Source organism: Sus scrofa, chromosome 2 (genome assembly GCF_000003025.6).
Source record: "Sus scrofa isolate TJ Tabasco breed Duroc chromosome 2, Sscrofa11.1, whole genome shotgun sequence".
In the NCBI taxonomy this organism is placed as follows: domain Eukaryota; kingdom Metazoa; phylum Chordata; class Mammalia; order Artiodactyla; family Suidae; genus Sus; species Sus scrofa.
The window spans coordinates 60,810,009-60,836,397 of NC_010444.4; the positions used below are offsets into that span (position 1 = coordinate 60,810,009).

At 41.6% G+C, this 26,389-nt stretch overlaps 1 protein-coding gene across 3 annotated transcripts in view; it reads right to left on the reverse strand.

Moving 5' to 3' along the window:
- The window catches only part of NWD1 (NACHT and WD repeat domain containing 1), a 106,473-nt gene that overhangs the window by 9,945 nt on the left and 70,139 nt on the right, over positions 1–26,389 (reverse strand). For all 3 annotated transcript variants that reach the window (XM_021083578.1, XM_021083579.1, XM_021083577.1), the window contains 5 exons: positions 23,527–23,735; positions 20,454–20,726; positions 10,570–10,660; positions 3,599–3,753; positions 1,434–1,710 (listed from right to left, as the gene is read on the reverse strand). In XM_021083578.1, the coding sequence (XP_020939237.1) occupies positions 1,434–1,710; positions 3,599–3,753; positions 10,570–10,660; positions 20,454–20,726; positions 23,527–23,735 (1,005 nt within the window). The remainder of the gene's footprint in view (positions 1–1,433; positions 1,711–3,598; positions 3,754–10,569; positions 10,661–20,453; positions 20,727–23,526; positions 23,736–26,389) is intronic.

Below are 26,389 nucleotides of genomic sequence, written 5' to 3' on the forward strand. Positions count from 1 at the left end.
GCGGGTTCGGTCCCTGCCCTTGCTCAGTGGGTTAACGATCTGGCGTTGCCATGAGCTGTGGTGTAGGTTGCAGACGCGGCTCGGATCCCGAGTTGCTGTGGCTCTGGCGTAGGCCGGTGGCTGCAACTCTGATTCGACCCCTAGCCTGGGAACCTCCATATGCCGTGGGAGCTGCCCAAAGAAATAGCAAAAAAAAAAAAAAAAAATTTATGGCCTTGGAGTTCCCATCATGGCTCAGCAGAAACGAATCTGACTAGCATCCATGAGGACACAGATTCGATCCCTGGCCTTGCTCAGTGGGTTAAGGATCCGGCATTGCCGTGAGCTGTGGTGTAGATTGCAGATGGGGCTCAAATCCTGCGTTGTTGTGGCTGTGGTGTAGGCCAGCAGCTACAGCTTGGATTGGACCCCTAGCCTGGGAACCTCCATATGCCACAGGTATGGCCCTAAAAAAACAAAAAAGAAAAAAGAAAAATAAATAAACTTTTATGGCCTGGGGTTCCCATTGTGGCTCTTGGGTTAAGAACCCGACTAGCATCTATGAGGATTTGGGTTGGATCCCTGGCCTCACTCAGTGGGTTAAGGATCTGGTGTGAGCTGTGGTGTAGGTCACAAATGTGGCTTGGATCCTGCATTACTCTGGCTGTGGTGTGGGACTGTAGCTGTAGCTCTGATTCAACCTGGGAACTTCCATATGCCACAGGTGTGGCCCTAAAAGACAAAAAAAAAAAAAAAAAAAAAAAAAAAAAAAAATTTAAAAAGTTAAATTTTATGGCTGTACCCATGGTATGTGGAAGTTCCTGGGCAAGGGATTGAATCTGAGCCACAGCTGCAACCTATACCACAATTGTAGCAAAACTAGATCCTTTAGCCCACTGGGCCAGGCTGGGGATCAAACCTGCATCTCCATAGTGACCCAAGCCACTGCAGTTGGATTCTTAACCCACTGTGCCATAGTGGGAATTCCAAATCCTATTTTCTATTAGCTGCTTTCAACCTGACTGGAACTGGGGTGTTAAGGACTGAATGTTGGTGTCCCACCCCAAAATTCGTGTTGAAATCCTAAACCCTAATGTGATGGTATCAGGGGGTGGGGCCTTTGGAATGTGATCAGGTGTAAGGGTGGAGCCCCCACTAATGGGATTAGTGTTCTTATAAGAAGAGACATGAGAGCTTGCTTCTTTTGCTGTCTGCCATGTGGGGACACAATGAGAAGGCAGCTGTCTGCAAACTAGGAAGGGGGCTCTCAACAGGCACCAATCTGCCACACCTTGATCTCAGACTTTCCAGCCTCCACAGCCATGAGAAACAAACGTCTGTAGTTTAATCTCCTCCACCTCCATCTATGGTGTTTTGTTATAACAGCCTGAACAGACCAAGACACAGACTTCAACTCTTACCCACACAAATGACTGTGCTTAGATCTCACAAACCTTCTGCCAAGTCCCAAATGGTGACTTTGTTTTTGTCCCCAACTTTAGGGAAGTAAATGTAGCTTCCGTTGTGTGACACAGCAGTGAGGCCAGTGCGGTCCAGAAACGGGGTAGAGGCCCTTGGCTTCTGAGTGTAGCCGAGATCCCAGACTTTAAAAGATGAGGACTGATGGGAAGCAGAAGCCACCAAGGTGCCAGCCTGGGCCAGCAGGCTTACAGGGGCCCCAACACCTTCTAAGATGTCCAGCAGAGTTCCCTGTTCTGACAGACTCCACACCTGAGGATGAAAGCAGAGGGACAAAGCTGACTTCTTTCTTATGCTGCTATAGCTTAGAAATATGCTTAGCTCATCTGTCCACCTAAGGTAAACTTTTAGGGTATAGTCCAATGGCCTTCACATCTCCTCACCCTCTCAAACTTTCCCATATCTCCCCAATCAGCTACCATGGTAGTTCTCAAAGTGTGTTCCAGGGAACCCCTGGAGGGTTCCCCCCCATGATTCTGCAAAAGGGGGTTTTCAGGGAGTTCTGCAAAAGCAAAATTATTTTCACAATAATTTAAGAAGTCATTTGCCTCTTTCCACCCTCCTCCCTTCATAAGTGAGCAGTAGTATCTTTAGAAGCTATGGGACATGTTATCACAACAGATAGGAGAATGCAGAATCAAATATGAAAATCCAATTGTCTTCTATTAAGCCAGACAAGAAAGACAAAATGTGAAAGACAAAGCCAGATAAAATGTGAAACAACTCTCTTCCTGCAGTTTTGGAGAGAGTTTGTTTCAGAAAATACAGTTGTTTTCATAAACGTATATTATTATGTAGATGTGTCATATTAACGAATTAATGGCTAAGTATTTTCAGATTTTGTGATTTAAAAAATTTTAATAGGGCAATTATCAATAGATGCTAAATGTAAGAAAGGATCTGAAAAATGACAGTTGTGGGAAAACTGGTGAAATAGAATCCAAGTCTGTAGATGAGTAATAATATTGTCCTACACGTTAATTTCTTGGTTTTTTGATAATGGGATCAATATGATATGAGATATTAACATTGAGGGTAGCTGGGTGAAGTATACACACACATACACACTGCTTTCTTTGCTACTTTTCTGTAAATCCTAAAACTATTCCAAAATTTGTTACAAAATATATAAATCATATTTATATAATTCACATAAATGAAAGCACGTTGGGGCCCTCAATAACTTTAATTTTATTTTATGGCTGTACCCGTGGCATATGGAAGTTCCCAGGCCAGAGATTGAATCTGAGCTGCAGCTGACACCTACATCACAGCTGCAGCAACACAGGGTCCTTTAACTCCCACCTTTGCAGTAACCCAAGCTTTTTTTTTTTCTTCCTTTTTTAGGGTCTCACTTGCAGCATGTGGAAGTTCCCAGGCAAGGGTTCAAAATCTGAGCTGCAGCTGCCAGCCTATGCCACAGCCTCAGCAATGCCAGATCCAAGCCACATCTAAGACCTACACCACAGTTTGTGGCAATGCCCAATCCTTAACCCACTGAGCAAGGCCAGGGATCTAACCTGAATCCTCATGGATACTAGTTGGGTTCTTAAGTTGCTGAGCAGCAATGGGAACCTCTGCAGTCTGATTCTCAACCCAGTGCACTACAGTGAGAACTCCCTCAATAGTCTTTAAGAATTGAAAGAGGTTGTAAGGGAGTTCTCTTGTGGCACAGTGGGTTAAGGATCTGACACTGTCACTGCCGTGGTACAGGTTCAATCCCTGGCTCAGAAACTTCCATATGCCATGGGTGTGTGTCCTCTCCCCTGCAAAAAAGGTCCTAAGACCAGAATGTCGTAAAACTTCTACTTTATCATGTGCTTTTCTCCCCAGTTGTGAGAACTTTGAGATTAGCAGGAATTTTCCTCCCCTCTCCCCAACTCTGCTCCAGTCTTCCCAGTATCGAAAGTTTTGTGGGAATTCTATATCCTTTGTTGCATATTTTGGTAATTCCAATCCCCCTAGGTCTCTGGGTCCCAGGAGATTCCCCCCTCCCCACCATCTCCCCAATGATCAGCCCTATTTTTCCTGCACTAGTTCTTATGGGTGTCTGTATTTTGAAGCCAAAATATCCCAAAAGAATCATACTTTCAATTCCAGAGGTGGAGGTGGGGAAATGCGGCAAGCATCTCCCCCTTACCTGAATGAGTGCATCCCGGGATCCAGTGACAATCAGATTGTTTTCAGGACCAAAAACAGCGGTCTCCACCATGTCTTCATGTTCAAGGTCAGTGGCCATGAATCGATGAAACCCCTGTGAGTCTGCCAAAAATATCCGCACGGATCTTCCAAAACCTAAAATAGCAGTGACCAGGATTACATCTTTCATTCCTTAAAGAGCTTGAGAGTAATCTAATTCAATCAAAATGGATTTTTTGAGCATCCATTATGTGCAGGTGGAAAGAATACAGAGGTGGGAGTTCCCATCATGGCTCAGTGGTTAATGAATCCGACTAGTATCCATGAGGACACGGGTTCGATCCCTGGCCTTGCTCAGGGGGTTAAGGTTCCAGCATTGCCGTGAGCTGTGGTGTAGGTCGCAGATGCGGCTAGGATCTCATGTTGCTGTGACTGTGATGTAGGCCAGCAGCTACAGCTCCAATTTGACCCCTAGCCTGGAAACCTCCATATGCCGAGGGTGTGGCCCTAAAAAAAAAGACAAAAAGAGGAGTTCCCATCATGGCTCAGTGGATAATGAATCCGACTAGGAACCATGAGGTTGCGGGTTTGATCCCTGGCCTTGCTCAGTGGGTTAAGGATCAGACGTTGCCGTGAGCTGGGGTGTAGGTTGCAGACACGGCTTGGATCCTGTGTTGTGTGGCTGTGGCGTAGGCCAGCGGCTACAGCTCCGATTTGACCCCTAGCCTGGGAACCTCCATATGCTGCAGGAGCGGCCCAAGAAATGGCAAAAAGACAAAAAGATAAAAAGAATATAGGCGAACAAGATAGACAAGGCCCCCATCTCTTGGAGAGCCTGCAGATGTCAGTGGGCACCACAGTGATCAATAATCTTACAAAAAACAATCAAGTTATTTATTATCATAAGACTATGAGTTTCCAGAGTGCTGGTTCTGGAGTTCCAATCATGGCTCAGCAGAAACAAATCTCACTAGCATCATGAGGATGCAGGTTCAATCCCTGGCCTTGCTCAGTGGGTTGAGGGGTTTGATGATCCGCCCTTGCGGTGGCTGTGGGGTAGGTCATTGGCTATAGCTCCAATTTGACCCCTAGCCTGGGAACCTCCAAATGTCTAGGGTGTGGCTGGAAAAAGACAAGAAAGAAAGAAAAAGAAAAAAAGAAAGAAAAAGAAAGAAAGAAAAAGGAAGAAAGAAAGAAAGAAAGAAAGAAAGAGAAAGAAAGAAAGAAAGAAAGAGAGAAAGAGAAAGAAAGAAAGAGAGAAAGAGAAAGAAAGAAAGAAGGAAGGAAGGAAGGAAAGAAAGAAAGAAAGAAAGAAAGAAAGAAAGAAAGAAAGAAAGAAAGAAAGAAAGACAGAGAGACAGAAAGACAGAGAGACAGAGAGACAGACAGGAAGGAAGGAAGGAAGGAAGAAAGAAAGAAAGAGAGAAAGAGAAAGAAAGAAAGAAGGAAGGAAGGAAGAAAGAAAGACAGGAAGGAAGGAAGAAAGACAGAGGAAGGAAGGAAGGAAGACAGGAAGGAAGGAAGAAAGACAGGAAGGAAGGAAGGAAGAAAGAAAGAAAGACAGGAAGAAAGAAAGACAGGAAGGATAGAAGAAAGACAGGAAGGAAGGAAGGCAGACAGACAGACAGACAGGAAGGAAGGAAGGAAGGAAGGAAGGAAGGAAGGAAGGAAAGAAAAAAATTCCAGAGGGCTGGTTCTGCCTGTTTGGGTGGCTTGTGGTCTCCCAGAACCCAACACAAATCTGGACAGAGAATAAGATTTGAAGATGGAAGGAAGGGTGGAGGTGGAAGGAAGGAGGGAAAATGAAAGGATTCTAGTTTGTGATGAGGGCAATGAAGTCAGGGACTGGATCCAGGATAAAAAAGGACACAGAGACACACAGTGGAGAAGACAACATGAAGATGGAGGCAGATACTGGAGAGATGTGGCCACAAGCCAAGGAATCCTGACAAAAGCTGGGGAGAAGGATTAATCTCTGAAGATTTTGGGGGGAGCCAGTCCTACAATGCCTTGATCTCAGACTTCTGGCTACTAGAACCATGAGCTTAAGCCACTAAGTTTGTGTGGCAATTTATTACAGGACATTTGAGCTAGTTTTAGAGAGATGTGGAGGTGGCAGGCACTGGAAGAGAAATGAGGTAGACAACCAGGAGGTAGGAAATACCTGGTGTGTTTGAGGGGCAGCATGGAGGGGACTATGAAGGAAGTGAAGAAAGGAGGTGAGGGAAAGGGATACCAGATTTAGCAAAATAACAACAATAATGCACCCAAATTTGAATTTCAGATGACCAATGAAATTTTTATCAGTATAAGTATATCCCAAAATGTTGTGTGGGATATACTTATATCAAACTCTTGGTTTGTTGTTTATCTGCAATTTTTTTTTTTTGTCTTTTCTAGGGCTGTACCCGTGGCATATGGAGGTCCTCAGGCTAGGGATCCAATTGGAGCTTTAGCCGCCTGCCTATGCCAGAGCCACAGCAACATGGGATCCGAGCCATGTCTACAACCTACACCACAGCTCATGGCAATGCCAGATCCATAACCCATTGAGTGAGGCCAGGGATCGAACCCACAACCTCATGGTTTCTAGTTGGATTCGTTAACCACTGAGCCAAGACGGGAACTCCATTTATCTGAAATTTAACTGGATGTTCTGTATTTTATCTGGGAACCCTACCCAAGGGGACTTGCTTATCTGCATTCCAAATACTGCCTAGGTGAATGTTTTGTTGCAAGGACCCCTAACGGTGCAGGCAGCTGGGTGAAGGCCAGATTATGCATGGCCTCTGAGGCCTCATGCAGGAGACAGACCAGGCCCTTTCTGCTAAGCCAGGAAGCATACCCCCAGCAGCTGGCAGAGAAACTTGGATGTTGCGTGTGCGTGTGTGTATGCGTACTTTTACTGTCTTTCCTAGGTAGGAAGGAAGCCACCTCCTTACTTTATAAAAAGATCTCTATCCCTGGAACACCACAGATTACTCACTGAGTCACCCATTTTCATCGGCACCAACTGCTCAGGTCTGGATGTGGGTGCCGGGTTACCATGACCCTATTCAAATGAACACCCTGTGTTTTCATAGCAGTTATTGCTGACAAGACAGGCAGGCCACCAATGTGATGTCCAGAAATAAAATATTGTTGGTACATAAACAAATATTCAGCATCAGATTGGAGGGTTCAGAGTTGAGCCTGACTATGAATTCAAATCCCAGACCCTCCATTTATAGCTGTGTGACCTCAAGCAAGTCATTTAACTTCTCTGTGCCTCAGTGTCCTCATCTATAAGTGAGAATAATGAATACCTCCCAGGGCTATTGGGGTGTAAAGGAATTAATGCATGTAAGGTGTTCAGGATAGGTTCTGACACATCGTAAAAAACCAAGTATTGTTATAAAGTTAACTCTCGCACTAAGGAGTTATGGTGTGAGGCTCTGTGATATGTACATCACATGTGTCATCTCAGTTCAGCTTCAAGACAACCCTTGGATCAAATTAAGTCACTGGGAGTTGGGGGCTGAGTCTATCTTATGGCTCTCCTTATCCCCTGTGGAACTGCTTTTATGGAATTGTACTTGAATGGCAGGCTCATGTGGAAGGATGTTATGGATGAAACATATGGGTGGGAAACTGATGAAATGCACCAAAATGTCTATTGTCCAAGGATATTTGCATTACACTCTTATGCAATAAAGGATAAACTCAGCCATCTTGGGTTGTCCACACCCTGCACATTAAAGCTTTGGTCCTAGTCTGGCTCCCAGAAGGTGACCTCTAAGCCCTTGCAATGTTCTTCCTGAAAAGAGAGTCCTCGTTAATCTGAGACCTGGGGCCACACTGGATGGTGTATGCTCAAAGTATGATGTATGGTGGAAGCTTTGGGACATACAGTATCAGCTTGACCTCAGGTGGGGCTGGAGATTAAGGTCAGTTGTGCAGGTGGTCAGCCATATCTACAAAACCAACATCCAGTAAAAAGCTGAAATGTCAAGGCTGGGGTGAGCTTTTCTGGTTGGCAGTACACCATGTGTGTTGTCATTGTCAGGTAAGTAAGCACTGCCTGCAGGACTCTACTAGGAGAGGGCAAACTCCTGTTTCGTCTCTCCTGGACTCTTCCCTTGGATGATTTTAATCTATATCCTTTTGCTGCAATAAACTGTAACTGTGAGTGTAACAACTTTGAGTTCTGTGAGCCCTAACAAATCATCAAACCTGAATGTGTTCCTGGGGACCCCAAACCACAATTCTATGTATGACCTGTTAATGAAATCCTTGCCTGATCTTAGCTAAGTTAAGATTGAGTTACATCACCCAAGCAAAGTTGGCTCCATAACTGTAGATGGGGAAACTCTTCTCATTGGCTGCTGGAAAGAGCCACACTTTAAACCCAACTGTAACAGGTTTATAGGTCACTGAGGTCCTCAATGCCTTTGGCTTTAGACCTGATCCTATTCTGTGCCTCTATCCTCATTTTCTTTTGTCTTATGTTCTTGTTTCCCATGCTGCACTTTACATACAGTTAAGCCACCTGAAATTCTTTTGGAAACAGGATGGAGGGTATAACTCATGCAGTCATCTATTTAATTTTGGAAGAGAAGCATTTATCTGCTGGACCTGCCTCTCCAATATGGTCAGCACACATGGCTATTAATGTGGCTGGTCGGAATTGATATGAGCTGTATGTATAAAATACATGACAGATACCAAAAACATCACAGAAGAATTTTAAAAATAATGTGAAATTTACCATTAAAATGTTCATACTGAGTTTGTGTTGGGTTTGGGGGTCTATTGAATGATATATTATTATTTTTTTATTTCACTTTGTTTTATTGTGCTTCATAGATTTTGAGATTTTTGCAAATCAAAGGTTTGTAGCAACCCTGCACTGTTAGATGATGGTTGTCATTTTTAAGCAATACAGTATTTTTTTCTTAAGGCATTTGATTTTTTAGCCATAATACTACTATGCACTTAATAGACTATAGTATAGTGTGAATATAACTTTTATATGCCTGGGAAACCAAAAGTTTGTGTGACTCACTTTATTGGGATACTTGCTTTATTGCATTGGTCTGGATCCAAACCTGAACTATCTCCAAAGTGTGTCTGAAATGGTCTTTTTAATGTATTGTTGAATTCAGTTTGCTAATATTTTGTTGCGGATTTTATGTCTTTGTTCCTGAGATATTGGCCTGTATTTTTATTTTCTTGTCGCATTTTTGTCCAGTTTTGGTATAAGGATAATGCTGGCCTCATAAAATGAGATGAAAGAGTTCCCTTCTCTTTTATTTTTGGAAGAGTTTGAGAAGGATTGATAATATTTCTTCTTGAGTGTTCAGTAGAATTCACTCTTTGGTCCTGGGAGATTTTTGATGACTGATTTAATCCCCTTACTAAGAAATTGGTCCTTTCAGACTTTCTTTTTCTTCATGACTCAGTATTGGTGGGTTGTGTGTTTCTAGGAATTTATCCATTTCTTCTCAACTGTCTAGTGAGTTGGCATATAATTGTTCATAGTAGTCTTCACAATCCTTTTTATTTCTGTGGTGTCAGTCATAATATCTCATCTTTCATTTCTGATTTTATTTATTTGAGTCCTCTCTTCTCTTGGTGAATTTAGCTAGAGCTTTGTTAATTTTATTTATCCTTTCAAAGAACCAGCTATTATTTCACAGATCTTTTCTATTGTCTTTTTTTTTTTTTTCTGCTGCTGTATAGCATGGGGGTCAAGTTATTCTTACATGTATACATTTTTCCCCCACCCTTTGTTCTGTTGCAGTATGAGTATCTAGACATAGTTCTCAATGCTACTCAGCAGGATCTCCTTGTAAATCTATTCTAAGTTGTTGAATGATATATTATTAATACAAGTGGCCGTCTGTTTCTTTTGATCTTTTTAAATAGAGTCATGAGAACATTTACAATATAATGTGGCTCACACTGTCTGTGCATGAGTGGGAATGAGAGGGTATATGGAACTCTCTGTACCTTCTGCCTTGTTTGCCTGTGAACCTAAAACTACACTAAAACTTTTTTCTTTTTTAAAAAAATCTGGTGGTGGATTAAAAAAAAAAATGTTGGTCACCTCCACCAGGAAGCCTTCCCTGATTGCTTCAGACTAAGGAAGGGAACTCCATCACATGTTCCTATAGCCTCTGATTCTTGTCTCAACATAGCACTAGCCACTTTTTCTGTGGCTACCTAATTGTCCATCTTTCCCACTGGCCTGGAAGCTCCTGAAAGGAGGGGTTGTGTAGGCTGAGTGTACCCCCAAATTCTTACCTAGTTCTCCTCTATCCCTGTGACTATCTGGCAGGGATAAACATTCCTGTTTCAAAGATAATGAAACCAGAAGCCCATAAAGGTTAGGAGATTTATCCAGAAAAGGATTTGGCAAACTAGAGCCATTGGGCAAAAATTGGCTGGTCACTTATTTTTACATGTGGGCTAATAGTTTTTATGTTTATAAGTGCTTGAAAAAGCTAAAATGAGATTACTCGGGGTTCCTGCTGTGGCACAAAGGGATCAGCAGTGTCTTGGGAGCACTGAGACTCAGGCTTGATCCCCAGCCCAGCACAATGGGTTAAGTATCCGGTGTTGCTGCAGCAGCAGCTTAGGTCGCAGCTGCAGCTCGGATCTGACCCCCGGCTCAGGAACTCCATGTGCTGCAGAGTGGCCAAAAAAGAAAAAAGAGAAAAAGATTACTACCTTATAACATATGAAAATGGTATGAAGTTCACATTTTAGCATCCATAAAGAAAGTTTTATTGGCACACGGCCATACTCACTTGAAATATCCCCATGGCAGCATCCACATCACAAGGGTAGAGTTGAATAATTGTGAGAAACCAGCAATAATATTTACTTTGCAGAAAAATTTTGCTGACCTGCTTCCCCCTTTCACCAAGCCACTCTCCACCTCCAAACCTATCCAGAGTTGCCGACTCACGACTCCAAATGAGAGCTAACCTGCAGCAAGAAGGGACTCATCTTCAGAGACCACCAGGAACCCCACAGCTTCCGGAAGCTTCTCCAGCAGACTGTCTCCTTCTGACGAAAACTGTGCGAAACCAAGGATGCCCATTAAGCATTTCTAGAGTTAAAGGTTTAGAGTTAAGAGTTTACTTGGGATGCAGGGCTCTGCCACTTACCAGCTCCGTGATCCTAAGCATATTCCTCAGCCCCTGGCGGCCTCAGTTTCCTCATCTGTTAAATGGGCGAAGATACCTCACAGACCTAACGTGGGCTAAGGAGTGCATAGGATGGTTTCCTCCAACACAGAATCAGCCCTCTCAAAGCAGCAGCTATTATTATTACCATTGATGTTGCTCTTGTAATCAACAGAGGGTCCCAGAGAACATCCCAGCACTCATTTTCTGCCCCTGGCAGAGCTCTGGAGAGCTCAAATGAATTGGAAAGTTAGGTTGGAGCTGGAGGAGGGCAGCATGGTTGTCCCCATTCCCAAGTTGCAGAAATGAAATGATTTTGTTCACAGCTAGGAGGAAGGTTTGGGTTGTTTTTTGTTTTTGCTTTTGTTTTAAGCAGGGGCAGGAGAAAGTGAATTTCTACATGCTGTTATTGCTGATTTCTTTTTTGTTTGTTTGTTAAAAGTTTTGGTAATATAAGGCCATCTGTTCAAGTCCACCTTGGAAACCTGTAACAGATATTTAAATACTACAGTGAAAAGGCATCTTAATATACTTTTTAAAAACATCTGAAGTAATCTGCTAAGATTAAGTGTGTAAAAAAAAAATTAGGTCCCTTTTGAGGGCACTTTGTCCATTAAAGATGGGGGTGGGTGATTTTTTTTTTTTTAAGTTATTCTTGGAGTTCCTGCTGTGGTGCAATGAGATAGGCGTGTATCTGCAGCACTGAGACACAGGTTCGATCCTCAGCCAGTCACGGTGGGTTAGGTAAGGATCTGGCATTGCCATAGCTTCAGCTTAGGCTGCAACTGAGGCTCAGATCTGATCCCTGGTCCAGGAACTCCATAAGTCGTGGGGAGGCCAAAAAAGTAAAATAAAATATTTTTTAAAAGTAAAAAAAAAAAAGAGTTCCCATCCTGGCTCAGTGGAAACGAATCTGACTAGCATCCATGAGGATACAGGTTCAATCTTTGGCCTTGCTCAATGGGTTAAGGATCTGGCATTGCCGTGAGCTGTGGTGTATGTCACAGACATGGCTTGGATCTGGAGTTGCTGTGGCTGTGGTGTAGGCCAGTGGTTACAGCTCAGATTTGACCCTTAACCTGGGAACTTCCATATCCTGCTGCTTCAGCCCTAAAAAGGCAAAAATAAATAAATAAATAAAATTTAAAAAAAGATAAATATCCAGGGCACACCATGAGCATCTTTTCACATTTCTCACCATTCTGCCTTCTTCCTGGAAGTCACTGCTGTCTAGGTTTGCTGAGAATCCATTGCCTCCTTTTCTGCACCATCCCTCATAGGTATTGTTCTGCAAGGTGCTTTTTTTCACTTAATGTGTCTGAAGCAGCCTTTCTCAACTGGGCAGGGGAGTGATTTTGCCCCCCGCCCCCACCCCCAGGAACACTGGGCCATGTCTTAGAGACATTTTTGGTTGTTAAGATGGGGCAGACGCTGTGCATCTAGTGGGCAGAGGCCAGGGATGCTGCTAAATGCCCTATGATGCACAGAAAGGCCCCCACAGCAGAAGGACCAGGCCCCAGATGACAATGGCACCCAGGTGTAGCACAGCACTTAAGAGCATGGATCCTAGAGCCAGAATGCTTGAGTTCAAATCCCATCAGTGACACTTCCCAGCTGTGTGACCTTAAGGCAAATGACCTCACCTCTCCGCCTCAGTTTAACGCATCTGTAACAGGTGATAGCAGAAGCTACATCTTAGCGTTGTTTTGAGGCTTAAATAAATTAACAGATATAAAGTCCCTGGAATAGCACTTAATACATGGTTAGCACTATGTGAGAAGTTGTTATCTCCATGAAAGTATCTCTAGGTCAAGGGTCGGCAAACTTTTCCTGTAATGGGACAGATAGTAAACACTTCAGGCTTTGCGGCCATACGATCTTAACTTTGCCATTAGTACACAAACACAGCCACAGACAGTATGTAGACAAATGCGTGTGGTTGTGTGCCAAGAAAACTTCATTTATGGCCCTAAAATTTGGATTCCATAGAATGTTCACATGTCACAAGATCTTATTCTTAAAAAAATTTTTTTTAACCATTAAAATCAGAAAGACCATTCTCAGCTCATGGGTCGAAGAAAAACACTCAGTGGGCCACTGTTTGCCGACCGCTTTTCAAGACTTTCTAATTTTTTTTTTTTGTCTTTGGGCTATTTCTTGGGCCGCTCCCGCGGCATATGGAGGTTCCCAGGCTGGGGTTGAATCGGAGCTGTAGCCACCAGCCTACAAAAGAGCCACAGCAACTCGGGATCCGAGCCGCGTCTGCAACCTACACCACAGCTCACGGCAACGGCAGATCGTTAACCCACTGAGCAAGGGCAGGGAACGAACCCACAACCTCATGGTTCCTAGTCGGATTCATTAACCACTGCGCCAAGACGGGAACTCCTCTAATTTTTTTTATAGCTACATAATCACAGCATTAAAGTTCCTTAGTTTAGTTAACCCCCTTCCTATGGATGGACAGCTGAGACCATGCCCACGTTTTGTTATAACACAGAGTGATGCAGTAAATATTATTATAGAGGATGGTTTCATTTTATTTATTTATTTATTTATTTTTGTATTTTGAGGGCTGCACCTGCAGCATATGGAGATTCCCAGACTAGGGGTCTAATCAGAGCTGATGCTGCTGGCCTACCCCAGAGCCACAGCAACACCATATCCAAGCTGTGTCTTCGACCTGCGCCACAGCTCATGGCAACACCAGATCTTTAACCTACTGAGTGAGGCCAGGGATCGAACCCGCAACCTCATGGTTCCTAGTCAGATTCATTTCCACTGAGCCACGACAGGAACTCCAAGACTGGTTTCATTTTAAATGAGAGGTATATTCCTGAAGATCTCAGATAATACCAAACATGCAGAATTTGAGAGGGATTTCCCCCTTAGACAAATAAAGGATGGCAGGTGTTTTATCTGCCAGCTATGGTGCTGCTGCCACTCACACTAGTATAAATATGGTCTTCAGTTCACCTATCTCCACTCTGGTTGTGAGATCATGAGATGCTAAACAAATTTTAAGTGTCTTTGCATGTTTCCTATGACAAATATGCACATACAATGGGACAGAATACTTTTACCTAAGTCAAATTCACATGAAATGAGGCCACTCTGGGTCTACCTTTGTGTGCGCATAGCAAGTATTTAGGATAGGTTCCTGTCAGCCATAAAAAAGAACAAAATAATGCCATTTGCAGCAAGATGGGTGGACCTAGAGAATATCATTCTGAGTGAAGTAAGTCAGACAGGTAAAGATAAATAATGTATGATATCATTTATATGTAGGATCTAAACTACAACACAAATGAACTTATCTACAAAAGAGAAACAGACATAGAGAACAAACTTGTGATTGCCAAGGGGGAGGGGATGGGGGAGGAATGGATTGGGAGTTCAGGGTTGGCAGATGCAAACTGTTATATCTATAGGATGGATAAACAACAAGGTCCTACTGTATAGGACAGGGAACTATATTCAGTATCCTGAGATAAACCATAAAGGAAAAGAATATAAAAATAATGTATATATATTCATATATTTATATGTATAACTGAAATACTTTTCTGTGCAGCAGAAATTAACATGACATTGTAAGTCAACTGTACTTAAATAAATAAAGATTCCTGAAGCAGAATTGCTAGGTTCAGTGAGAATGTGACTTTTTTTTTTTTAGGGCCGCACCCCATGGCATACTGGGGTTCTCAGGCTAGGGGTCGAATTGGAGCTGCAGCTGCTGGCCTATGCCACAGCCACAGCAATGGGGGATCTGAGCCACATCTGTGACCTACACCATAGCTTATGGCAACGCCGGATCCTTTACCCACTGTGTGAGGCCAGGGATCAAACCCGCATCCTCATGGATCTTAGTTGGATTTGTTAACCACTGAGCCATTAAGGGAACTCTGAGAATGTGACCTTTTAACCTTGATAGACTCTGCAAGATTGCTCTCCCAAGGGCTTCACCAATTTATACCCCCATAAAGAAGGTAAAATAGTGCCCAAGAAATGGATTTCCTTTTCATAAAAATACACCCTTTTAATTTTTCATTTCTATTTTTTCAATGTCTACAAAGTTTCTCTTTAATTTAATTAATTAATTAATTTTTTTTGTCCTTTTGCCTTTTCTAGGGCCGCTCCCGTGGCATATGGAGGTTCCCAGGCTAGGGGTCTAATTGGAGCTGTAGCCATCGGCCTACACCAGAGCCACAGCAACTCAGGATCTGAGCTGAGTCTGCAACACCGGATCCTTAACCCAATGAACAAGGCCAGAGATCGAACCTGAAACCTCATGGTTCCTAGTCGGATTCGTTAACCACTGAGCCATGACAGGAACTCCTCTCTTTAATTTTAAATAAAAGGAGAAACGCTGCAAAAATCCACAAATGGTGTATCTGGTCAAGATTGAAATGAATGCTATGTTTTATCCACTAAATGAAATCCTTTCATCCCCTCCCCCTCCCTTTCCACTATTTATTTATTTATTTATTTGCTTTTTAGGGCTGCACCTGCGGCATAGGGAGGTTCCCAGGCTAGAGGTCGAATCAGAGCTACAGCCGCCAGTCTAGCCACAGCCACAGCAATGCTGGATCCTTAACCCACTGAGCAAGGCCAGGGATCAAACTTGCATGGATCCTAGTCAGAGTTGTTTCTGCTACGCTATGATAGGAACTCCTATTTATTTATTTAAAATTTTTTATTGTAGTTGCTTTAAAATGTTCTGTCAATTTCTGCTGTACAGCAAGGTGAACCAGTTTAATATATATATGTATTCTTTTTCCACATCATGTTCCATCACAAGTGATTAGATACAGTTCCCTGTGCTATACAGCAGGATCTCATCGCTCATCCACTCCAAATGCAATAGTTTGCATCTACTAACTCCAAACTCCAATCCATCCCACTCTCTCCCCCTCTCCCTTGGCAACCACAAGTCCATTCTCCATGTCCATGAGTTTGTTTCTTTTCCGTAGATAGGTTCATTTGAAAATACACCCTTTTTATGTTCAAAATAAGAGCGCTATTACAATGCACTTTGCTGAACCAGATAAATTTGGGGAGGTTTTTAAAAAACATCAACATTCAGATAATAAAATAAAGCTTCCATTCTTGGCAACTTTTGTGCAAGAAGACTGCTTTTCCCAAGACCAAATGGTTGTTTGGGTACCTGTGTTTTCAGGCTCTGATTTCCCTAGGACACAGACAGCTTTGAGTTGAGCTTCCTCCTCTAGTCACTGTTTCCAGTGCTCTTCCTTCATTCACGGAGCTTCCATCTGGTGTTATATCTCTATGGTCAGAAGAACTTATTTCCAGCATTTCTTATAGTGCAGATTTGTTGGAGGTAAATTCTCAGATTTTGTTTGCCTGAAAATGCCTTTTATTTTGCTTTCAGTTTTGAAGAATATTTTCATTGTATATAAGAGATTAGGTTGGCGGATTTTTTTTCTTTCAAGTTACAGATGCCATTCCTTCCATTGTCTTCTGTCCTCATTGTTTCTGATAAGAAGTTAGCTGTAGATCTTACCATAGATATGGTCTTTTTTTAATCTCTGGCTGCTTTTGAGATTTTTCTCTTTACGTTTGGTTTTCAGCAGTTTGATTGTGACAGCCAAAGTATGGTTTTCTTTCTTTTGACCCTGCTTGGGGCTCTGTGAGCTGTTGGATCTCTGACTTGATATCATTCTGGAAAATCCTTGACCATTATCTCTTCAAGTGTTTCTTCTCACATTCTCATTCTCTCCTCTCCTTCAGAGACTCTAGTGCTTTAGACCATCTGGCATTGCCTCCAAAATCCTCTTATTTCCTTCCTTGCTCTTTTTCTTTATATTTGGATAATTTCCATGAACTTATCTTTAATTCATTGGTCTTTCTCTGCTGTGATTGGTCTGCTCCTAAGCCAATCAAATAATTTTTTTATTTTTGACATTCTGTTTTTTGTTTCTACTCTTTCCTTTTGGTCCCTTTTTTTTCTAGTTTTGATTTTGAAATTTTGAAATTCTCCATCTGTTTTCACATGGTACTCACTTTTTCTGTTATTTATCCTAAATATTTTATTGTAAATATTTTAAAGTGCTCAACTGATTACTTAAACTCTGAGTCATTTGCTTTTATTGGTTGCTTTTGCTCTTGATTGTGGTTCTGTTTTTGCTGCTTTGTGAATGTCATAATTTTTGTAATATGATGGATATTGTGTATAAAAGGAGAGTAGAGCCTAAATAATATTTACCCTTAGAAAAGGAGATGCTCCTCCTGTTGGGTCACTTGTGTGGAGGGGTCTGAATCAATCTAATCTGTACTTTAGGTGGGCTTGGATTAGACTGAATCTTTAGTTGATTTTACCACTGTCTTCAAATATTTTAAAGGTGGTATCAAGACTTCCCCCTAGCAGGGCTGGGATCTAAGCACAGGCAAGATTCTAGAGCTCCCTATTTCTTACAGCCCAGCCACCAGTTTTCCAAATAACAGAACTGCTCTCTCTACAGGCTGACCACCAGCACCTTGGGGGTGTTGGGGATTATCATACAGTCCTGTCAGCAGCTTTCTGCCTGAATTTACATTTTGCCAGAAATCTGACTTGGGTTCTGTCAGAAACAGACAGCTGAGAATAGTATTTGAATGCAACTAGTTTGTTTGGGAGTTAATTCCAGGAAACACTGGTAGAGAGTGGAGAATTGAGACAGGGAAGGGAAGGCAGCCCATAAATGTGGCTCATCAAGCCAGTTACCAATGCAGGCAAATGTAGCTGAGTCCTACTGGGGATGTTCTGAGAGAGAGTGTACAGAATGCATCAGAGCTGTCCCTACTAAGGAGCCAAGAGCTGCGTTTCTATCCACCACCTCCATTAGAGGTTGGATGAGGGATGGTCCCAGGACAATTAACACAGAGGCCAAGTGTGTTGGTGGGGGTGGGGGTAAGGAGTCAGAGAAAAAACCCAGGCAGGTGCAGAGTCGCAGGTGTGCAGCTGTAATATAAGTGCCTGACATCAAGCTGTTTGATTGCTGAGGTATCCGTTTCAAAAGAGACCCGTCTTGAATAAATATCTTGGCAGCTGCTAGCAAAACAACTCGATAAGGAAACAGGCTGCCTACCTATGAAGTTTCCTCTTTTAGAAAGTCCTGGGTAACCTAGGTAACTGACCACTTTGCCTTCCTGCATCCTAGTTTTCTTCATATGTTTTAAATTCAACAATAAAGGCAAATCTGTAAAATGCTAGGCATCCCACCCTCAGTCCCCAATAAAGGCAGAGCCCCAAGTCCATGCTCTCTCACTCTTTCCCTCGATCTCTCTCTCCTCTCAACCTTGTTGTGTGGCCCTCAGGTGTGCTATTTACCCCCTCCAGGACCTGTAAGTAATAAATCTTGTTCCTCAAAGTTCCCTAATGGTTTCTTGCTGAAGTGCATTCTGTGATCATAGAAAGAACCACAAGAGCTAGCCCAGCCACAAATAGGGGCTCCACTGGGAGAAATGTCTGTGGAGCCCCCCAAGAGTAATGGGTGCCCATGTGAACACCACAGGCATTCCTAACCAAGAGCACTATCATCAATGGCTTGGGACCAACAGAACAGACTTCAGAATTGAGGGGATTGGGATGGGGCACCAAAGGTAAGTTATGGAGGGAGAAATCTGAGCTTAATATGCATTTCCAATTCACTCTGGTGTTATCTTAGCACCCCCATCCCAACCCCACTGGTTGAAGCCTGAAAAGGTGCCCATCTGTCCATATTTTGTTGTGGCCCTAGATATATGTGCCATGTTCCCCCCATTTTACAGATGAGGAAAATGAGGCTCAAAGAAGGAGCTGACTAGCTCAAGAATATAACTAGGTAGAGGCAGAACTGGGATTTTCTTTTTGTTTCTTTGGTTTTTGTTTGTTGATTGAAGTATGGTCAATTATTCAGTTGTGTTAGTTTCTGGTGTACAGCAAAGTGGTATATATATATATATATATATATATATATATATATATTCATATTCTTTTCCATTATGGATTATTATAGGATGTTGAATATAGTTTCCAGTGCTTGTTGTTTAACTATTTTATATCTAATAGTTTCTATCTGCAAATCCCAAACTTCTAATTTATCCCCCCACCCCCTTTCCCCTTTGGTAGCCATATGCTTGTTTTCTATGTCTCTGAGTTTGTTTCTGTTTTTTAAATAAGGTCATTTGTGTCATATTTTAGATTCCATGTATAAATAATATATAGAATTTGTCTTTCTCTTTCTTACTTTACTTAGTATGATCATCTCTAGGTCCATCCATGTAGTTGCAAATGGCATTATTTCATTCTTCTTTATGGCTAAATAAAATTATATGGTATATATGTACCACATCTTCTTTACTCATCTGTTAATGGAGAGAGCTTGTTTCCATGTATTGGCTATTGTAGATAGTGCTGCTATGAATATAGGGGTGTTTGAATCTTTTCAAATTAGACTTTTGTCTGGATATATGCCCAGGAGTGGGATTGCAGGATCGTATGACAACTTCATTTTTAGTTTTTTTAGGAACCTCCCTACTGTTTTCCATAGTGGCTGTACCAATTTATATTCAGGACTGGGATTTTCAAACTCAAGTAGGTCTGACCCTGAAGTCCAAGTTCCTTGCTAGGCTGAAAGCTATTGCTGAAGACAATCAGTGAATGAAGGCAAAAAGGGAAGCAACCAAGAGGCCTGATGAAAGGACTGGGGTTGTCTTCTGTGATTGTGTTTGGTGACTTGATTGCTAGAGGAGGCTACAAGGCATGAGAGCCAGAATATGGAGATTTGGGAAGATTCTTTAGTGGCCATATTCCTTCCTTCCTCAACCTCTCACCTCAACAGGATGTACAAGATCCTCTGTGATGCACTTCCATGACGCCTCTCTTTCCCCTATTACGCCAAGCATGTTCCTACCTCCCCACCACGATATCCCCTACTTCCTCCATCTTCCCTTATTCATCTTGGAAATTCTTCTTCTGAGGCTGCTTCCCCAGGGGCAGCCTTTCCAGAAGTTCCTCTTTCAGAAGTATTTGTTCCTTCCCCCAACTAAGAGCACACTACTACTACCTGAAAACAGACTCTGTTCCTCTTAGTGTGACCATACGTCATTGGTGAGCCTGGCTCCCTTCCTAGATTGAGTTCCTTGAAGGTGTGGTTAGGCTCATACTCCTACAGCCTTTCCAGTGCCTGGTGTGGTGCCCTTGTTCTGCCACCTACAACTCCTATGTAACTCGCTCTTGGTGCCTCATCCATATCCCCTCAACACACTCTTCTATTCCTGAAGGCTGATTCCTGTCCACCTGCAACTCTGCACTGGGCTGTGTTTTTGTTTTTTACCCCATCCCTCTATCACAATTGGACCCTGTGTTAATGCTCCTGGGAGCAGTCCTCACACAACCACTGATGTAGGTGGTGATAGAAACCCAGCACCTGACTCCTTTGCAGACACAGCTCTAATGCACATTCTGTGCTTTCTCCCAGAGCATCTCTAGCAGGACTGAGCACCAACTGCCCACCTGGGCCAACCCCCAGGAGACACCAAGAGATGTTTCCTGGACTGTGCTGAATTGCAAATCCCTAGAATGAAGAAGCCAAGTGTCATTTATTAGAGATCAAAGGTGATATGGTTTCTCCCAACTTCTAGGACATCTGAGCAGTTTGGAGCTGAGGAATTGTTGGCATCATATTCAGTCAAGTTGCTTACCAAAGAGATGGAGCCCTTGCTCGTCCCAGTCAACATCTTTCCTTGTTTTTGGACCGAGACCACACAGGTAAGTGTTTCTTCTTTGATGCTGGATAAATGTTGCTTCCTCAGTAGTTTTCCTGTGTCTGAGCTCCACAGACAGACCACACAACCCTTGGATGCTGTCAGCAGGGTGGCCTGGGAAGTCAGCACTGCCGTGGACACCCAGGGTTCGGAGGCGTCACCCAGGATACAGAAAATCAGCTCTCCAGTTTCCAGATTCCAAGCATTGACCTAATGGAATGATGAAAAGGAAGAGACGTGGAAGTCCCCTTTGTGGCTCAATGGTAACAAGTCTGACTAGTATCCATGAAGATATGGGTTTGAGCCCTGGCCTTTCTCAGCGGGTTAAGGATTCAGCGTTGCTGTGAGCTGTAGGTCAGCATCTGTAGCTCTGATTTGACCCCTAGCCTGGGAACTTCCATAAGCCATGGGTATGACTCTAGGGGGGAAAAAAAGCAAAGAAAAAGGAAGAGATGTGTCAGAGGGAGACCTAGCCTCCAAGCTTTCCAGAGTTGAATACAAGACCTGTTCTTTTTCTATAATTCATGTATTTTATTGTCAATACTCTATCAGTTCAAAAAAAGGTGTGTGTGTGTGTGAAGGGGGTATATTCTACATTGGATCCTGGAAGAGCAAAAGGACATTTGTGGAAAATTTGATAAAATCCAAATAAAGTCTGGAGTTTAGTTGATAGTCATTATTGACATTAATGTCAGTTTTGACAAATGTACACTGGTTATGTAAGCTGTTGACAGTAGAGAAGGCTGGATCAATGGCGTATGGAAACTCTCTCTACTATCATTATAGCTTTTCCATAAATCTAAAATTACTCTGAAATAGATTTTTTGAATTGAAATATAGCTGACTTACAATGTTGTATTAGTTTCAGAGGTATAGTAAAGTCATTCAGTTAATACATATATATTATATATAGTACATAAAACTAAATATAGTTATATATAAGAATATATATTACATACATAGTATTTTCAGATTCCTTTACATTTTGAACATAGTTTCCTGTGCTATATACAGTAGGACCTTGTAAAAAATTTTAAAAATAGAAAAAAATCAGCATGCTATGTGCATTCACATATATGTTCATTCCAAGTAAATGCTGATGAGTAATTAAAGCAGATTTCACCTTTAACTTCACCCACAAAAGAATCTTTTTATCCACAGTAACTGTTTAAAGAGTAAACATTTCCCATTAATTCTACTTGTGGTGTTCACACTAAAGAAATAGGAGAAATACATAAAAAGATATATGTATAAGGAAAATTACCTCAGCTATTTGAAAATGCAAAGGTTTCCAGTAATGAGGGATTAGTTAAATAAACTACAGCAGAGCCATGCAATGGAATCTTTATGAAATCACCAAGCCTACTGTTTTTGAAGAATGTTTATGGCTGTGGGCAAAAATAGCTTTAGAAAACTGTGTATATGATTTTATCTTCATTTTGTTTCATATATACATGAACATACAAAATCATGTAAATGTTAATAATGGTTATTTGGGGGTTCTTGCTGTGGTGCAGTGGGCTAAGAATCTGACTGCAGTGGCTCGGGTCACTGTGGAGGTACAAGTTCAATCCCTAGCCCAGTGCAGTGGGTTTAAGGATTCAGTGTTGCCACAGCTGTGGTGTAAGTCACAGCTGCAGCTCAGATTCAATCCCCGGCCTGGGAACATCCATATGCCACAGGTGCAGCCATCGAAAAAAAAAAAAGCCATATTTGTGATTATTTAGTATACATTATATCTTTTACTGTATTTTCCAAACTTTTGCTGATAACAAAGATGATTTCTAATAACCAGTTCTGAAATCAACCCATACCTCTGTAATATTTAAGCCTACATTGTCCACTAAAAATACAGCGCAAGCCGCACAACTGAAAATTTTTATCAGCCACTTTAAAAAAGGTAAAAAGAAACAAGTGATATTAATTTCAACAATGTACTTAATTTAATCCAATATATCATTTCAAGATGTAGTCAACATGTAACTATTATTGAAATATTTAAATTCTTTTCACAATAACTAAGATTTTGAAATCCAGTGTGTGTTTTATACTGACAGCACATCTCAGTTCAGAAAAGCTACATTTCAAGGGCTTGATAGCCACATCCAGCTGGTAGTACCCCATATTGGATAGCAGCGTTTGTAAGCTACCAATATTACTTATGCTGGCAACCACCAATTACTAATAAAATAGAATAATTAAGGGGTATTAATTATTTGGTGCTTACTATGTACCAAGCCCTAAGCCAGATGTTTTACAGTCATTACCTCATGAGATAGAGAAAGACCTGAGGCAGAGAGATGAGGTGATAAAATCAAGACCACTCAGTTTGCAAAGTCAACTGGAGTTGGATACAGATTTGTGTCCATGAGTTTAATTATGAAGTTTTAACCCACTATTCTATTGTGTGTCTCTAGTTGTAAAATGATCAGATTATAAGTTTATGATTGATATAATGGAATAACACAGCAGAATGGATATTGTTTTCAGATGTGTGTGGAACATTTACCAAGAGAGACCATGAAATGAGTCTCAATACATTTGAAAGGATTCATATCATACAAATGGAATCAAATTAGAAAAAAAAAAATAGAACACTATCTGGGAACTTCTCAGCTATATGGAAATGAGTACCAGACTTCTAAATAACCCATAGAGCAAAGAAGAAATCAAAAGGTAAATTCTGAAAGTATTTTGAACCGAATGTAAATAATACATCAAAGTTTATGGCATGTAAGTAAAGCAGCATTCATAGGGAAATTTATAGCACTAAAAATGACTGTACTGAAAAGGGGAATGGTGTCAAATCTTAGAGTCAGAAAGAACTATCAAAATCATCTAATCCATGTATGAGGTTTGAAGCCCTTCATGGCACCCTCTCAAGTGGTTGTGTCCCTCTGTCTAAAGCCCCCCTGCCCCACATCAAGGAGCACCCCCCCTTATATATATGTATGCCATCTTTGAACACTCTGGTCTCAGCATTCCTTTTGCAAACAGGGAAGGTATTTACCTTTGAGCTAGATGCTGAATATACAGCCTTCTTTGATTCATCCACATGAAGACTCCAGATCTGAGGTTCAGTGGAATCTTTTGAGCCTCCATCCCAAATGGTGATTTTCTCTTGTCCAGAGAGTAAGTTCCACAAGCGCAGGGTGTGGTCCTTTGAGGCAGAGATGGCGAGCGTCCCTTTGGCAAATACTTTCACACACCTCACCTCTCCTGCGACAGGCCAGGGTGGGGAAGATAGTATATTAGCTGGGAACATTTTGACCTTCCAATTACCAAAACATCTGTTGGCTTAGAAACTCCCTGCTTTATTAAAGGAAAGGTGTATGGACCAGAACATAATCCAAATTACAAATAATGGAATGTGGCAAAACTAAGTTGAGAGCAACAACTGGTTAGGATTAAATTAATTGCCCAAATATTGAATCTGAAATAAACAGAGATCACTGAAATGTACAAAAGTTCATCATCTTCTAGGGAGTTTTTAAAGGTAATAAACAAACAAACAAAAACAAGGTGAAAATAGAGAAGATCTCATGTTCTTAGATATTTTCCTAAGCAAAACATGAAATTTGGAAGCCATCAAGAGGAAAAATTGACAAACTGGATTACATAAAAGTGCAAAATTTCAGGAGGATAAAATGCAGTTGAAAGGTATATGACACATTGGGAGAAAATACTTGCAGTATACAACAGATAAATGTAGACTCTCCTTAATAAACAAAGAGTTTCTACAAATAAGCAAGAAAAAATGCAAAGAACCTACTCATAAATTGGACAAAGAATATAAACAAGAAATTTACAGAAATAGTACAAGTGGACAGTCAGCATTTGAAAATGATGCTCAACCTCACTAGTAATCACAAAAATATAATGTGAAATACCAGTACCATTATAACCCATCACATTGGCTAAGATTTTATGAATTGATTGCTGGAGTGCTGGCAATGATACAGGAAATCAGTTAGTCTCATTCCTTGCTGATGAGAGTACAAGTTGATACAAATTTGTAAAAATGTAATTTGGTGACACCTATCAAAAGTTAAAATACGCAATCTTTTGGTTTTGATAACTAACGTTCTATAGTTATAATAAGACTGCTATTCTGGGAAGGTGGATAAAAGATATATGGAAACTCACTGTACTATTTTAGCAACTTCTTCTGAGCCTACAGTTATTTTAGAAGAAAAAGCTAACAAAAAGAGGGAAAAAATTTAAATGTGCATACAATCTGACACAGAAATCTCCCACTTCTAGGAATGTGTCTTACAGGAACAATAATATAAGTGTGTAAAGATGCAGAAGGACCTTAATTGCAACATTGTTAGGGAGTTCCCTGGTGGTCTAGTGGTTAGGATTCAGAGCTTTCACCACTGTGCCTGGGTTCAACCCCTGGTCTGGATCCCACATTAAGCTGGAGGGAAAAAATATATTTAATCACAACCGTGTATGTATAAAAAGAAAACTGAAAACAACCTGTCTATGAAAGGGAGTGGGTTAAATAATACAGTACATCCATGTAAAGAATATTATGTAGGTATCAAAAATAATAAGATAGGTGTACATACATATACACTGACCCGACCTTAATGATAAATATTATTACAACAGCCAATACTGATGCTTTCTGTGTGTCAAGCATAGTTGTCAGTGGTTAACATGCATCAAACGCCTTTAATCTCATAACAGCTCTATGAGGTAATATCATTATCCCACATCCTATAGATGCTGAAACTGATCCACAGCCGAGCACAGTAATTTATCCAAAGCCACATGGTTAATAAGCAACTGAGCCAGGATCTCAGCCTAGAGCCCAGACTCTCAACCGCTACAAAACACTGTTGTACTCCATGGGAACAAAAGCAAGTTGTATCCAGTATATAAAACAGCATGGAGTTCCCGTCGTGGCGCAGTGGTTAACGAATCCGACTAGGAACCCTGAGGTTGCGGGTTCGGTCCCTGCCCTTGCTCAGTGGGTTAACGATCCGGCGTTGCCGTGAGCTGTGGTGTAGGTTGCAGACGCGGCTCGGATCCTGTGTTGCTGTGGCTCTGGTGTAGGCCGGTGGCTACAGCTCCGATTCAACCCCTAGCCTGGGAACCTCCATATGCCGCGGGAGCGGCCCAAGAAATAGCAACAACAACAACAACAACAACAACAACAACAACAAAGACAAAAAAAAAAAAAAAAACAGCATGATGTTGCATCCATGTTGCTGCAACTACTGCTTTTAGAATGGTTGGCCAATGAGGGCCTACTGTACAGCACAGGGAACTGTGTCCAGTCTTGGGATAGACCATGATGATATGAGAAAAACAATATATATATATTGTTTTATATATATAAATAAACAATATATATATATCTGTTAAAACAATATATATATATCTGGGTCACTTTGCTGTACAGTGAGGATGGGCACAATGTTGTAAATGAACTTCACTTTAATTTTTTTAAAAAAGGAATTTTAAAAAGTAAAAAACAAAAGAAATGGAGTTCCTATTGTGGCTCAGCAGTAACAAATTCAGTTAGTACCCATGACATTGTGGGTTTGATCTCTGGCCTTGCTCAGTGGGTCAGTGATATGGTGTTGCCTTGACCTGTGGTGTAGGTGACAGACGCAGCTCGGATGCCAAGTTGCTGTGGCTGTGGTGTAGGCTGGCAGCAGCAGCTCAGATTCAATTCCTAGCCTAGGAACTTCCATATGCCATGTGTTTGGCCCCTAAAAAGCTGTGTGTGTGTGTGTGTGTGTGTGTGTGTGTGTGTGTGTGTGTGTGTACATATATACATATATATATAAAATAAATAAAGATAAATAAAAAACAAAGGAAAAAATACCAGCGTGGTATAATTTCTTTTTTTTAGGGCC